This window comes from Somniosus microcephalus, chromosome 1 (assembly GCF_052327205.1).
Source record: "Somniosus microcephalus isolate GS21.2 chromosome 1, FLI_Smic_1.0, whole genome shotgun sequence".
Classification (NCBI taxonomy): Eukaryota; Metazoa; Chordata; class Chondrichthyes; order Squaliformes; family Somniosidae; genus Somniosus; species Somniosus microcephalus.
In genome coordinates this window covers 149,404,510-149,421,084 of record NC_140987.1, presented here as the reverse complement: position 1 = coordinate 149,421,084, position 16,575 = coordinate 149,404,510, and the positions used below count along the sequence as shown (strand labels likewise).

At 45.7% G+C, this 16,575-nt stretch overlaps 1 protein-coding gene across 7 annotated transcripts in view; it reads left to right on the top strand.

Annotated features, from left to right (window-relative positions):
* Positions 1-16,575, top strand: part of LOC147124406 (casein kinase I) — a 324,138-nt gene that overhangs the window by 288,935 nt on the left and 18,628 nt on the right. For all 7 annotated transcript variants that reach the window (XM_085986651.1, XM_085986622.1, XM_085986642.1 and 4 more), the window contains one exon: positions 8,552-8,650. In XM_085986651.1, coding sequence (XP_085842777.1) covers positions 8,552-8,650 — 99 coding nt within the window. The remainder of the gene's footprint in view (positions 1-8,551; positions 8,651-16,575) is intronic.

Sequence of the window (16,575 nt, the reverse complement as noted above, 5' to 3'; positions counted from 1 at the left end):
AGTAGGAGAAGGAGTAGGTAATTTGGCCCCTCGAGCCTGCTCCGCCATTCAATAAGATCATGGCTGATCTGATCTTGGCTTCAACTCCACTTCCCTGCCCGCTCCCCATAACCCTTGACTCCCTTATCGTTCAAAAACCTGTCTATCTCCACTTAAATATATTCAATGACCCAGCATCCACAGCTCTCTGGGGAAGAGAATTCCAAAGATTCACGACCCTCTGAGAGAAGAAATTCCTCCTTATTTCCAATTTAAAAGGGTTTCCCCTTATTCTGAAATTATGCCCCCTAGTTCTAGATTCCCCCACGAGGGGAAACATCTTCTCTGCATCTACCCTGTCAAGCCCCCTCAGAATCTTATGTTTCAATAAGATCCCCTCTCATTCTTCTAAACTCCAAGTATAGGCCCAACCTGCTCACCCTTTCTACACAAGACAACAGCTTCATCTCCAGAAACAACCTCGTGAACCTTCTCTGAACTGCCTCCAGTGCAAGTATATCGTTCCTTAAATAAGGAGACCAAAACTGTACGCAGTATTCCAGGTGTGGTCTCACCAACGCCTTGTAACAGGACTTCCCTACTTTTATACTCCATTCCCTTCGCAATAAAGGCCAATTCAATTTGCCTTCCTAATTATTTGCTGTACCTGCATGCTAACCTTCTGTGATTCATGTACAAGGATTCCCAGATCCATCTGTACCGCAGCATTTTGTAATCTCTCTCCATTTAAATAATAATTTGCTTTTTTATTTTTCCTACCGAAGCGCATAACCTCGCATTTTGCTAGAAACATAAGGCAGGTTGCTTAGCATCTGTAGAGAGAAAGGAAGACATTAACTTTTCAGATGTGGCTCCCTGATGAAAACTGGAAGAAATTTAAGTTGAGCAGAACAAAAGGAGGGGGCAGGAAACAACCAACACACACTCTAACCCCCCCCCCCACACACACTCTAACCCCCCCCCCCACACACACTCTAACCCCCCCCACACACACACTCTAACCCCCCCCCACACACACACTCTAACCCCCCCCACACACACACACTCTAACCCCCCCCACACACACACTCTAACCCCCCCCACACACACACACTCTAACCCCCCCCACACACACTCTAACCCCCCCCCCACACACACACTCTAACGCCCCCCCCACCCACACTCTAACCCCCCCCACACACACACTCTAACCCCCCCCACACACACACTCTCTAACCCCCCCCACACACACACTGTAACCCCCCCCCACACACACACTCTAACCCCCCCCCCCACACACACACACTCTAACCCCCCCCTCACACACACTCTAACCACCCCCCCCACACACACTCTAACCCCCCCCACACACACACTCTTAACCCCCCCCCACACACACACTCTAACCCCCCCCCACACACATACACTCTAACCCCCCCCACACACACACACTCTAACCCCCCCGCACACACACACTCTAACCCCCCCACACACACACACTCTAACCCCCCCCGCACACACAATCTCTAACCCCCCCCACACACACACTCTAACCACCCCCCCCACACACACTCTAACCCCCCCCCACACACACACTCTAACCCCCCCCCACACACACACTCTCTAACCCCCCCCCACACACACACTCTAACCCCCCCCCACACACACACACTCTAACCCCCCCCACACACACACACTCTAACCCCCCCCCACACACACACACTCTAACCCCCCCCGCACACACACACTCTAACCCTCCCCCACACACACACACACACTCTAACCCCCCCCCACACACATACACTCTAACCCCCCCCACACACACACACTCTAACCCCCCCCACACACACACTCTCTAACCCCCCCCCCACACACACACTCTAACCACCCCCCCACACACACTCTAACCCCCCCCACACACACACTCTAACCCCCCCCCACACACACACTCTCTAACCCCCCCCCCACACACACACTCTAACCCCCCCCCACACACACACACTGTAACCCCCCCCACACACACACACTCTAACCCCCCCCGCACACACACACACTCTAACCCCCCCCCACACACACACACTCTAACCCCCCCCACACACACACACACACTCTAACCCCCCCCACACACATACACTCTAACCCCCCCCACACACACACACTCTAACCCCCCCCACACACACACACTCTAACCCCCCCACACACACACACTCTAACCCCCCCCGCACACACACACACTCTAACCCCCCCCCACACACACACACTCTAACCCCCCCACACACACACACTCTAACCCCCCCCCCCGCACACACACACACTCTAACCCCCCCCCGCACACACACACACTCTAACCCCCCCCCACACACACTCTAACCCCCCCCCCCACACACACACTCTAACCCCCCCACACACACACACTCTACCCCCCCCACACACACACACTCTAACCCCCCCACACACACACACTCTAACCGCCCCCACACACACACACTCTAACCCCCCCCACACACACTCTAACCCCCCCACACACACACACTCTAACCCCCCCCACACACACTCTAACCCCCCCACACACACACACTCTAACCCCCCCCACACACACACTCTAACCCCCCTCCACACACACACACACTCTAACCCCCCCACACACACTCTAACCCCCCCACACACACACTCTAAACCCCCCCCCACACACACACACTCTAACCCCCCCACACACACACACTCTACCCCCCCCACACACACACACTCTAACCCCCCCACACACACACACTCTAACCGCCCCCACACACACACACTCTAACCCCCCCCACACACACTCTAACCCCCCCCACACACACTCTAACCCCCCCACACACACACACTCTAAACCCCCCCACACACACACACTCTAACCCCCCCCACACACACTCTAACCCCCCCGCACACACACACTCTAACCCCCCCCACACACACACTCTAACCCCCCTCCACACACACACACACTCTAACCCCCCCACACACACACACTCTAACCCCCCACACACATACACTCTAACCCCCCCACACACACACTAACCCCCCCCCACACTCTACCCCCCCCACACTCTAACCCCCCCCACTCTAAGCCCCCCACACTCTAAGCCCCCCCACACTCATTGAATGGTGTAGCAGGCTCTCAGGGCCATATGGTCTACTCCTGCTCTTAATTCTTATGTTCTTAAATCCCTCCAAGCTGCACTTCCGGGAGCAGATTTGGGACCGGAATTTCATGGCCTATATCAAATAATTAGGATTTGGATTGCTATTTGAAAAAAAAGAATGTAAAATCATTCAGGGGAAAGGCAGTGAAATGAGATTAGAGTATTTAGCTCCGCTTGAAGAGTTAGCACTGCATTGCCATGATAGGCCAAATGGTTCAGTAACTTTTTTGAGACATTATTAAGGCACTTTTCTTAGATCCCAACTTTTAAGGCTAAATAATTGTTTTTCTGGTTTTTCCTCATCACTCACAACAGAGTGACACTCTTCCAGCTTCCCACCACTGTTGTCTCTTGTTTACTTTTCCACCTAGTGCCGTTTTCAATTAGATAGAGGATGTGAGCTAAATTGGCAAACCTGGCAACAGTTCCCAAGACCAGTGAGGAACACTGACATTGGGGCTTAACCTCATAGCTCTTTTCTGCACCACCTGCAGTCCTTTAAATGTACCACTTGTATTTTAGTGATCAAAACTGGATACAATAATCAACGTGCAGTCTGACCAGAGTACTGCATAGTTTTAGCATGACGATCTCTATAGCTTATACTTTTTTTCCAAATAGTTTGTTGATTATTGCTGTCCAGTGATTGGACATGTTAAGAACCAAGTCTACTAATATCTGCAAAATCTTTCAACTTCGCCATTGCCAAATTTCAACACTATTCATAGAGTTACGTATATGTTGAATTTAGGTAATTTAGTTTGTCCCATTTGATGAAGCCCCATTTAGTCTATTTGCAGATGATTTATAGGTAAACAGATCAGATGTTTATTCTGCTCCTAGTTCTCAATAATAATGTTAATTTCTGATGCTGTTTTAAAACCTGCTCCTAACAATTTGACTATAATCGGTATAATGTGAATGGTCTATCCTCTACTTGATCTTGGCGACTGCCCCTACTCTTGCAGCACATTCTCTGCCTTCTAGCAACTCAACCTCGTCCATCCCTCATACACTTCATTTAAAATCCTCAATTGTTATGGTACCAACCGCACGCTACTTCCTCCCCAAGATATTCTTTTTTCTCCCTTCCCTTTGCCCCTCTATCAAGCAATTCCTTGTACTTGGTGCTTTCGATCTTCACCTCAACTACGCTAGCCTCCTCTCTGAAATCTCCAGCCTCCTGTACTCTCAATGTAGCATTTCATATAAACCACCCCCTTGATCTCACTAATACAAAAGCAAGATACTGTGGATGCTGGAAATCTGAAATATAAACAGAAAATGCTGGAAATTCTCAGCAGGTCAGGCAGCATCTGTGGAGAGAGAAACAGAGTTAATGGGGTCGATTTTCATTGACCCGTGAAGTCGGGATTGGAGGCATGCGGGGGGTTAAAGTCCCGAATTCGGGGGTCCCGACACCATCCCGCCCCCAACCCGCCTCCATGTCAGTTTCAAAGGAGGCCTGTACCCGCCCCGCACTGGGACCCGCCTACCCGAGGCAGGAAGGGAATAGTGCCAATTAACTGCCTGTTAACAGGTAGTTAACAGACAGTTTTTAGCCTAATCCCTATTTTAAAGCTTGAAGTGTGGGATTCCCGACGGCTCCAAACCACGCCAGGTTAGAGGAGTCGGGCCGTTGGGTTGAAGGAGTTGGAGGGGTCGAGATATCGGTGTTCAGGTGAGTGATGGGTGCATGAGTGCAAAGGTAAGTGTGTTTGGTGTGTCTAAAGTGTGTAAAGAAGTTTAAATTACCTGTACTTACCTTTTCAGCCTTCCTTCCTCTAGGTTTCGGGAGTCCATCATCTAAATGGCACAGAAAGCAGAATGGCTGCGAACTGTCAAAAGTGACAGCCTGCAGCTTTCTGTGCCGGTGAGATTTCTAACTGAGTCTGTGTAGAAGGACTCAGGTTAGAAGTAAGACTGTCAGTGTTTGACAGCTTCAAACAGCTGTGAAACACTGATATTTCATCTGTCAAAACGTCTTGACAGATGAAATTTCAGTCTGTGACGTCACCTGTTGCCTGGTGGCCCTTAATTGGCCTGCTGAGCCTGCTAGGCGGGCTCAACAAGGTCAATCAAGTTAAAATCGCGTGGATTGGCAGCATCTCGATGGAGGTGGGACTACAACCCCGAACGTTGTAGTCCCGCCTCCAACCGGACTCCTGAATGAAAATCACCCCAATGTTTCAGGCTCAGGACAGGATTACATCTAAAGTGCTGCTCTTGTGTGATGCTGCATCCATTTTAAAATTTTTCCTTTTGCAATCCTTGGTACCAATGGAGCTGACGCTGAAATATCCTTGATGACTTTTCAGTGCAAAGCTTGGAATAATCTGATATAAATTATTTATTTTAACATTTTCAAATAGCCATTGGAATAATTGCAACCATTAAAGAAAGACTTTCATTTATATAGTGCTTTTATCGGGTCTCTGAGGAATGTCCTAAAGTGCTCCACATACCTTGAAGTGCAGTGACTATTATTATTAGGCAAGTTTGGCAGCCATTTTGCGCAAAGAAAGAATCTTCAAACAACAGTGAGTTGAAAGGCCAACTACTCTTCCTTTTGGTGGTTTTGGTTGAGGGAGGAATGTTGGCGAAGAAGCTGGGAGAACTCCAAGCTCTTTATCCAGTTGTACCAAGGAATCATAGAAATAACAGCATAAAAGGTGGCTATTTGCACCATTGAGCCTCTGCCAATGCAAGCTCTTCAACTGGCAGGATCCTCAATGTTCATCAGAGCAGGCAGGTGGAGGTCCAGGTTAACATCTCACCTGAAGGATTAAATGTTTTTGAGGTGGTGTGCCTGAAGATGGTGCATGATTCACTCCTATTTATTTTGTACAGAAAGTAATTGTTTGCAACAATTTTATTTTTGTCCTTGCCCATTATCAGCCTATTGGTTAGCAGTCCTGTAAAGAAAGAAATTGCATTTATATGGATGTCACAAAGCACTTAACAGCCAATTAAGTACTTTTGAATTGTAGATACTGTTGTATTATAGAGAAACGCGACAGTCAATTTGCACACAGCAAGGTGCCAGCACACTGGGAGAACTCCTGTGTTCTTCTTTGAATACTGCATGGGGTCTTTTATATCAACCTGAGGTTTAATATCTCATCTGGAGGAAGGCATCTCTGACAGTATAGATAATATGCTCCAGGCTCTGGAGTGCAGAATGAACCCAAAATCTTCTGTCTCAGAGGCGAGAGTGCTACCACTGCAGGAAATAATATAGGCGCATTGTGTTCATGTGTACCTGCTCAAAATTGCATTCTGGAAATATTAATTTCAAAATTGCATTCTGGAAATATTAATTGAATGCTCACTTTGGGGACTTGTTGCATTTTGCAGTTTTAAGGCTCATTTTATTGATGACAGTGATGTAGATTTATGTTTACAGGGAAAAGGCAGTACCTGTATTGTGTATTCCCAATGAAAAATAAAGAGCTAAACCATGAAATAACACTGGCGAGCAAAATAAAGGAAAATCCTAAGATGTTTTATAAGTATATTAAGGGCAAGAGGATAACCAGGGAAAGGGTAGGGCCCATTAGGGACCAAAGTGGCAATCTGTGTGTAGAGCCAGATGATGTAGGCGGGGTTTTAAATGAATTTTTTGCATCTGTGTTCACTATGGAGAAAGACGATGCAGACATAGAAATCGGGCAAGGGGACTGTGACATACTTGAACATATTAGCATCGAGAGGGAGGAGGTGCTAGCGGTTTTAGCAGGCCAAAAAGTGGATAAATCCCCAGGCCCGGACGAGATGTATCCCAGGCTGCTGTGGGAGGCAAAGGAGGAGATTGCAGGGGCTCTGACACAAATTTTCAGAACCTCTCTGGCCACAGGGGATGTACCAGAGGACTGGAGAACAGCTAATGTAGTACCATTATACAAGAAGGGTAGCAGGGATAAACCAGGGAATTACAGGCCAGTGAGCCTAACATCTGTGGTAGGGAAATTATTGGAAAAAATTCTGAGGGACAAAATTAGTCTCCACTTGGAGAGGCAAGGATTAATCGGGGATAGTCAGCATGGCTTTGTCAAGGGTAAATCATGTCTGACAAATCTGATTGAATTTTTCGAGGGGGTGACTAGGGAGGTGGATGAGGGAAATGCTGTGGATGTGGTTTACATGGACTTCAGTAAAGCTTTTGACAAAGTCCCGCATAGGTCAAGAAGGTAAGAGCCCATGGGATCCAGGGTGCCTTGGCGCGTTGGATCCTAAACTGGCTGAGTGGCAGGAGGCAGAGGGTGATGGTCGAAGGTTGCTTTTGTGACTGGAAGCCTGTGTCCAGTGGGGTACCTCAGGGATCGGTGCTGGGTCCCTTGTTGTTTGTGATCTACATAAATGATTTGGATGAGAATGTAAAAGGGATGATCAGTAAGTTTGCAGATGACACGAAAATTGGTGGGGTGGTAAATTGCAAGGAGGAAAGCCTCAGGCTACAGGACGATATAGACGGGTTGGTCAGTTGGGCGCAAAAGTGGCAAATGGAATTTAACCCTGAAAAGTGCGAGGTGATGCATTTTGGACGGACAAATAAGGCAAGGGAATACACAATGAGTGGTAGGACCCTAAGAGGTACAGAGGGTCAGAGGGACCTTGGTGTACATGTACATAGATCTCTGAAGGCAGCGGAACAGGTAGATAAGGTGGTTAAAAAGGCATATGGGATACTTGCCTTCATTAGCCGAGGCATAGAATATAAGAGCAGGGAGGTTATGATGGAGCTGTACAAAACGCTGGTGAGGCCACAGCTGGAGTACTGTGTGCAGTTCTGGTCGCCTCACTATAGGAAGGATGTGATTGCTTTGGAGAGGGTGCAGAGAAGATTCACCAGGATGTTACCTGGGATGGAGCGCCTCAGCTATGAAGAAAGACTAAACAGGCTGGGGTTGTTTTCCTTGGAGCAAAGAAGGCTGAGGGGGGACCTGATTGAGGTGTACAAAATGATGAGGGGCATAGATAGGGTAGACAAAGAGGAACTTTTCCCCTTAGTAGGGGGGTCAATAACAAGGGGGCATAGATTCAGGGTAAGGGGCAGGAGATTTAGAGGGGATTTGAGGAGGAACTTTTTCACCCAGAGGGTGGTTGGAATGTGGAACTCAATGCCTAAAAGGGTGGTAGAGGCAGGAACACTCACAACATTCAAGAAGCATTTGGATGAGCACTTGAAATGCCATTGCATACAAGGCTATGGACCAAATGCTGGAAAATGGGATTAGACTGGACAGGGATGGATGGGCGGCACAGACACGATGGGCCGAAGGGCCTCTTTCTGTGCTGTAAAACTCTATGACTCTAAGTATTTCAATTCAGTTCACGTTATCATTTCAATTACCTTTATTTCAGAACGTAATGACTGTTTTCCTTAATTACAGCCCACTCCAGTTGGTTCAATTCATACAGATGCTGCTCTGACAACAGTGAACAGAGATAGTCATCAGCACAGGGATAGAACACAGCAAGCCAAAAATCAGGTAGGTCTGGAAATGTCATTGGGATGTAGGCTACTGCACCTCTACTTGCAATAAGAGTTATTTGAGTTGCATCCAGAAAATGAAGGTACTTTTACACTGCTTTTATATGAGGTTTAGTGGTGTGCTGGTGCTGTTGGCTTCCAGTGTATGGCTCTTGTGTAACCACTAACAACTTCGAAGTAAACCTGCTGGATTTGTTACAGTCAGAAAAAAAGTTTTCCAGCTGCTGGCCTTAGTGAATCTGGCAAGTTTGCGTTCGTGTTGCTGTTGACTGCACAAGATTTGCATGTTGGGAGTTGACGCCACAAGAACGTGTTACGATGAGCAGTTTGAAACCGAAAGAGAAAAAGGTCAGTAAACAGAGCTCCAGCTACAGATCTGTTGTATTTTTTTTTTATTCGTTCATGGGATATGGGCGTCGCTGGCAAGGCCAGCATTTATTGCCCATCCCTAGTTGCCCTTGAGAAGGTGGTGGTGAGCTGCCGCCTTCAACCGCTGCAGCCCACGTGGTGTAGGTACTCCCACAGTGCTGTTAGGTACAGAGTTCCAGGATTTTGACCCAGCGACGATGAAGGATCGGCGATATACTTCTAAGTCAGGATGGTGTGTGATCTGGAGGGGAACTTGAAGGTGGTGGTGTTCCCATGCGCCTGCTGCCCTTGTCCTTCTAGGTGGAAGAGGTCGCGGGTTTGGGAGGTGCTGCCGAAGAAGCCTCGGCGAGTTGCTGCAGTGCATCTTGTAGATGGTACACACTGCAGCCATGGTACGCTGGTGGTGGAGGGAGTGAATGTTTAAGGTGATGGATGGGGTGCCAATCAAGCGGACTACTTTGTCCTGGATGGTGTCGAGCTTCTTGAGTGTTGTTGGAGCTGCACTCATCCAGGCAAGTGGAGAGTATTCCATCACACTTCTTACTTGTGCCTTGTAGATGGTGGAATGATTTTGGGAGTCAGGAGGCGAGACACTCGCCACAGAATATCCAGCCTCTGACCTGCTCTTGTTACCACAGTATTTATGTGGCTGGCCCAGTTAAGTTTCTGGTCAATGGTGACCCCCAGGATGTTGATGATAAGGGATTCGACGATGGTAATGACGTTGAATGTTATGGGGCGGTGGTTAGACGCTTGCTCGACACTTGTGTGGCACGAATGTTACCTGCTATTTATCAGCCCAAGCCTGAATGTCACCCAGGTCTAAACCTTGTGTTGATCGATTATATTGCAGCAGTAGCCTTGACATGTTTCAGTCAGCTTAAAAATTGAAAAAGTTCTCATTTACTGGTGTGGGGTTCATCAGCTGATGAGAGTTTAGTGTTTCATAGCTGAAGTCTGACCTGGATCCACTGCTCCTACAGTGAGCCATGAGCTGAAAGATAGTGTCTTGTTATAAAATACTTTGGAAAGAACACAATTTGAGTCTTGTTGGCTGATGCTGATTTACAGTTTTAACTTTTTTTGCCTCCTTGAGCATGTTTCATATTTAAAATTACAGGTAGACTACCCTTTATCCGGACTTCTGAAAACCGAAACCCTCTAAAAACCGAAGGTTTTTAGAGGGTTCCGGTTGCGGAAGTTCGGATAAAGGGTAAGTCGTGCGCACGACCCCCCCGCGGACCCCGCCGGCCCCGACAACCGCCAGCCCCGACAACCGCCGACCCCCCCGCTGGCCCCGACAACCGCCGACCCCCGCCAGCCCCGACAACCGCCGACCCCCCCGCGGACCCCGCCAGCCCCGACAACCGCCGACCCTGACAACCGCCGACCCCCCCGCGGACCCCGCCGGCCCCGACAACCGCCGATCCCCCCGCGGACCCCGCCAGCCCCGACAACCGCCGACCCCCCCCCGCGGACCCCGCCGGCCCCGACAACCGCCGATCCCGCCAGCCCCGACAACCGCCGACCCCCCCGCGGACCCCGACGACCCCGACTGACTTACGCTGAGCGTCAGCGTAAGTCGTGCGCACGACCCCCCGCGGACCCCCGCCGACCCACCTTCCGAAATCCAAAATTCTCCTTTATCCGAAACTCGGCTGGTCCCGAGGTTTTCAGATAAAGGATAGTCTACCTGTATCAACAAATCTTATGTTTATATTTATTATGTATATAAAATCTATAAAATATTAAAACAGTTGATCTCTCATGACATATAAAATTGCAATTATAACATTTAGTGTGGTCTGATTCTGGGCTGGAGGGTGGAATAGAGCTGTGGAGGAATGTGAGCAATGCAGAAAGCCACTGGACCAGGTGACAAGTAGTGGTCACCTGTTTATTAACTATGATGGCAGCTGTTGTAAGATTTTTTTGGATACGATTTCCAATCGGAAGATTCGATGTGGGAGAAAAACTTTGTCCTGTCACAAAATCGGAACATGTCTTTAAAGTAGCAGATTTTTGTTTTTATTGACAGCAGAGTGCGTTTGTAAGCTGTCCAGCATTTGATTGCAGACAGATAGACAGCCATAAGCTGAATTTTGGGAGGTATAGTCTATCCAAGTGATATACTCATTGCCACTGGAACAGAAGTTAATGATCCACCAGTGTGACATGCAAAAAATGACACGAGGGCATTATTTGAGTCTGGTATTTGGTTGAGTCTCTTCACTCGGGGACCTTGGGAGTCAGAAACAGGACAAGTCTGCAGGAGAAACTTCTTGGAGGTGTTTCTAGCATGCAATAGTTAATATTGTGATTTTTATCTTGTAATTTTTTTTAATGACTTTGTTATGTTATAAATGTTATTTATGTAGCTATATATTCAGCTGGGTCCAAAATAAAGTAATTGCAGCAATGTGGTTGAAATTTCAGTCTTTCAAGTGGTTGCGTTTCTGTGACATGTTTGCTGTTTTACATTTCAGCAAATGAGTTTGCTTGAGTTGCTTTTTTAAGCAAATGAGAAAAGCTTGACACTTGATTTTATTTTTACCATGAACAGATTTAGTAAGTTGCCCGCATATTTAAGTCATGATGCACTATATGCATGAGTTTTATTCATTTAGAAAAAAATGCTTATGAAGTATCTGTAAATGGTAGGAAGACGTCTGTGTGGCCAATGTGAGGCTCTAAATATTGTCATAAAAATCACAAATACAAAATGTTCTGAACAGAACGTTTAGAATGACCCAGTGATAGTGTGTGTGTGAATCAAGTGGCGCTGGAAACTTTCACATATTTGAGTATTTTGCATTGATATTTTTGTAAAATCAAGTTAATGATTCAGTTTGGCTGTAATAAAAATGACTGAATAATATTCCTAACTTTTTGACTTTTTCACTTTTATTTTAGTTACTACTTTTGTAAAAAATAAGCAGTAACTCAAGCTTGTTAAATCAGACCGTTTTATAAGAAACAGACAAATAAAATATTGTAGCGATTAACAGGAGAATATAAAACATTACTGGAATTCTGGTTTGTTTGTAGAACAGCCTTTAATCTACCAACATTACTAAAGGCTGGGCCAATAAGTAATTATTGGCTTGTGTTAATCAGATGCTGCTATTGCAACTCAGGCTTTTTCCCTATACTTGTGTCCACAGCAAAAAGCAAGTACTATATAAGCACACCCATGAACTGAAACTTTCCAACACAAAATTGGGTTTATCAGTCTGCCATTGGGTTTAGGAAGCCTGATTTAGTGCAAAAAGTGAGAGCTGGCTGACTCGCACTGGTATTCCTGAATACAAATTAAATCCGCAGCAATATAAAAGCACCTTAGGTAGCAATTCATTGATGACGTGATAAGGGGAGACCAGTCATGTGTTTATTGGGGACCAGATGCGAGACTTCCCAGTGTTCCTGATATGGCAGTCCAGCAGGGGGCGCTGTTAGGTGTCCACGAAGGATGCAAAGGTCTCAAAGCCGTAGCTCCATATTCTGCTAAGTTACAAGAAAGATTACATTTGGCCCTCTCCCTCCTTAGTTTTGTATCAGTAGGAATTCATAGAAGGTACATAAAAATTTTCAGTGCTGCAATAAAGTGATACAAGATTAAATGTAAAAGATTCAGAACAGAGAGCAAGGAAACTTCATCAAACAGTGAGTTGTGAGGCTGTGAAATTCACTTCCAGGGTTACTACCTATTTCTGTGATTGAGATTAGTCCCACACCACTGGACTTGTGTATCCCACAGCAGAACCAACGGCCTAATCTTTGTAAAGTAATTGATGAGCTCCTGAGGAAGCGTCCTGCTCTTGCTGGAAAGGTCAATAGGGGTTAATTTCCTCACCGTTTCCAGTGCACTTACCATGCAGGACAGGCTTAGTAAACTTTTTTTTTGCAAGTGAGTTCAGATAGACGCTGTGTCTGACAATCTGTCAGTGGTTTGATCCTCTGAGATGCAAGTGCTGGTGTCTACAGGCAGAAAAAATCTTTAAAAATAATTTCCTTCCTGCAGAACTCTGAATCCAAAGATCTTCAAACTCTTGCATTAAATGAACTCCTTGTGGAACTCAGTGCAGCAGAATTCCAAGTCCAACAAACTTGGAGGTGCTTCTTCAGTGACTCTCACTTTGACATTCAAATGAGACCAGTGGCGATTCGATCGCTAAAGAGCTGCAGAAGTGTGAGGAAACTGGCAGGTAGCCGTTTAAAGGCGGAAATTGAGGCCATGATTTGTACTTTTACCCTGACCTCCACTATCTAGTGCGAACAGTTTTGGATATTCTGTGCCACATGAACCAAATGTGAGAGATTAGTTTTATCCGCTGGGGAAATTAGATATTCTTAATACTTCTAAGAATAAAACTTGATATTCTTATTTCCACAACTAAAAGTTATACTTGCACTGTTTATATAGGGCCTTTTGCTGAAATGTCTCTAAGCACTTCACATAATTAATTACTTTTAGAATACAATGGCTGTTCTTGTATAGGAAAATGTAACAGCCATTCTACACGAGCACTACCCAGCAAATAGTGCTAGTTGCACTATCTCTGTTATAGTGTGAAATTGACAGTACAGTAAAGCTGTTTTTTTGCTTTGTACTGTACTGGTACTATCTCAATAAATGTATTTATTAACTTTCAGTTGGAAGTGTTGCAGTATTTTTCAACATACTGAAACAGACAGCATTGTGCAATTGTCTTTTATTTTAATATTAGATTCACCAAAAATCACTGTTACAATCACTCATTTTGTGTAAAAATAAAGAGCGCCATTTGCTGAGCTTGCTCAGTATTACTATAAGTGCTGATTGTAAGTGTCACTCCTAACATTTCTTCAATGCTCTCTCTATATTGGCAATTAGTAAGGCCACATTCACAGAGGGTCTTGACTATAAATTATATGATTTCCTGTAAGGTAATAGAATATATTCGAGGTCTGGGTTTATGTCGCATTTTCTTGAAAACCGTAAGAGGCTGAGCATTATAATACGAGATTTTGTGGTCAGTGCCGTGTCTGCTGACCTCGAAGAAAGCTGCCCACACAGATCGAGCCATCTCTGTGGCGTGGATTTCACATTCCCAATGTTCATTTCATTGTGGCGCCACCTAATGGGGATCTCCAGTGACAAGCAACAGTGATGTCATCAAGGGGCTAAGCAATCAATCACATTGAAGAATTCTCAAACAGCAAACCAGGAAGTTAAAAGCACTGAGAATCCTTCACTTTTTAATCATTTTACAGCGAGCGAAATAAAGATTGGGACATACACATGGAATTAAGGTAGAAGCTGAAATATTATAACCAAACTTTAAAATTTTTTAAAAATTATTTTAATAATCTAGAAATTTTTATAATTATGGAGAAATTTGATAGTCCACAAATATAAAATTAGTTTTTCTGGGCCAGAGAGATTGTTCGGCAGTAAATATGACTTAGTATGCTGTTAAAATCCCAGTTACACCTCATTCAACAAGGCTTAACTTTTTCGGAGGTTTTGACAGTGAGATGAGAGCACAGAAAGTGGAAGTTCACGTCCATTCAGTGATTTGTAAGATTCTCATCTGCAAACAGCGCACCATGTGGAGGAGCTGGGAATCACTGACAGCAACTTCTGGATTTCCGCGTTTAACTGTGCATGTGCGAACGCCAGAAGTTGCTGTCAGTTTCACAGAATAATGACGACGAATGCTGACAGTTTAGCCGTCATTACAACCGCAAATTCTGGGCCAATATGTTAAATGATGATTGAATACAACTTGTGTATTTGTAATTCTGTTTGTAAGAGGCAAGTCATATCTTATAGAATCATATACTGGCTACAGCACAGAAGGAGGCCATTCAGCCTGTGAAGCCCGTGCTGGCTCTTTGCAAGAGCATTTCAGCTAGTCCCGCTCCCTCGCCCTTTCCCCGTAGCCCTGCAATTTTTGTTTCCTTCAGGTACTTATCCAATTCCCTTTTGAAAGCCACGATTGAGTCTGCCTCCACCACCCTTTCAGGCAGTGCATTCCAGATCATAACCACTCGCTGCGTAAAAAAGTTTTTCCTCATGTCGCCTTTGGTTCTTCTGCCAATCACCTTAAATCTGTGCCCTCTGGTTCGCGACCCTTCTGCCAATGGGAACAGTTTCTCTCTATCTATTCTGTCTAGACCCCTTATGATTTTGAACACATCTATCAAATCTCCTCTCAACCTTCTTTGCTCTAAGTAGAACAACCCCAGCTTCTCTAGCCTATCTACTCATCCCTGGAACCATTCTTGTAAATCTTTTCTGCACCCTCTCTGAGGCCTTCACATCCTTCCTAAAGTGCGGTGCCCAGAATGGGACACAGTGCTCCAGTTGAGGCCAAACCAGTGTTTTATAAAGGTTCTTCATAACTTCCTTGCTTGTGTACTATGTGCCTCTATTTATGAAGCCCAAGATCCTGTATGCTTTTTTAACCGCTTTCTCAACCTGCCCTGCCACCTTCAACAATTTGTGCACATATACCCCCAGGTCTCTCCGTTCATGCACCCCCTTTAGAATTGTACACTTGCTTCTCCTCATTCTGCCTACCAAAATGTATCACTTTGCACTTTTCTGCGTTAAATTTCATCTGCCACATGTCCACCTATTCCACCAACCTGTCTATGTCCTCTTGAGGTCTATCACTATCCTCCTCACTGTTCACTATACTTCCAAGTTTTGTATCTGTCAAATTTAATGGAATATTTTAAGAAAATAATGGAATATTTTAAAGTGTACATGGATTTTAAAAATACATTTGATAAAATGCTCCATAGAAGGCTTATTGATGTAATTAAGGCACATGATATTAAAGGGAATGTAGCAATATGGATAGGAAGTTGGTTAAATAACAAAAAACAATGTAGGGATTAATGGATGTTTTTGGATGGGAGGGATGTAAATATTGGTATTACCTAGGAGCCAGTTTTCGGATCATTGTTCCCAGTATATGTAAATGACCTGAATTCAGATGTATGGGCTACAATATCAAAATTTGCACGTGGCACAAAATTAAGCTTTACTGTGAATACAATTTCAGGAGGGCATAGGCGATGTCAGCTGACATTTAATGCTGAGAAATGTTTGATACATTTTTGGAGGAAGTATAAGGAGAGGATATAAACATTTAAAAGAAAATTCTTGAGCCACTTACTAGTGAAGAGTAGTTGAGGCGCTTTCCCATTGTCTTCCTCACGAGCTTTATCTTCTGAGTACTTCTCCTAACTAGGCTGCAGCAGGGCTGAAGAGCCCCACCTAGTCTTTGGGCAGGATTTTCATTGGGCCGTGGAGGCGGGATTGGAGGCGTGTGGGGGGTTAAAATCCCGAAATCGGGGGGGGGGGGGGGGCACGAACCCATCCCGCCCCCAACCCACCTCCATGCCAGTTTCAAAGGAGGCGGATACCCGACCCGCACTGGGACCCGCCTCCCCGAGGCGGGAAGGGGATTAGTGCCAATTAACTGTGCTCGCCTTGCTGGGCGGGCTCAACAAGGTCAATCAAGCCAAAATCGCGTGGGTTGGCTAGAACTCGATGGAGGC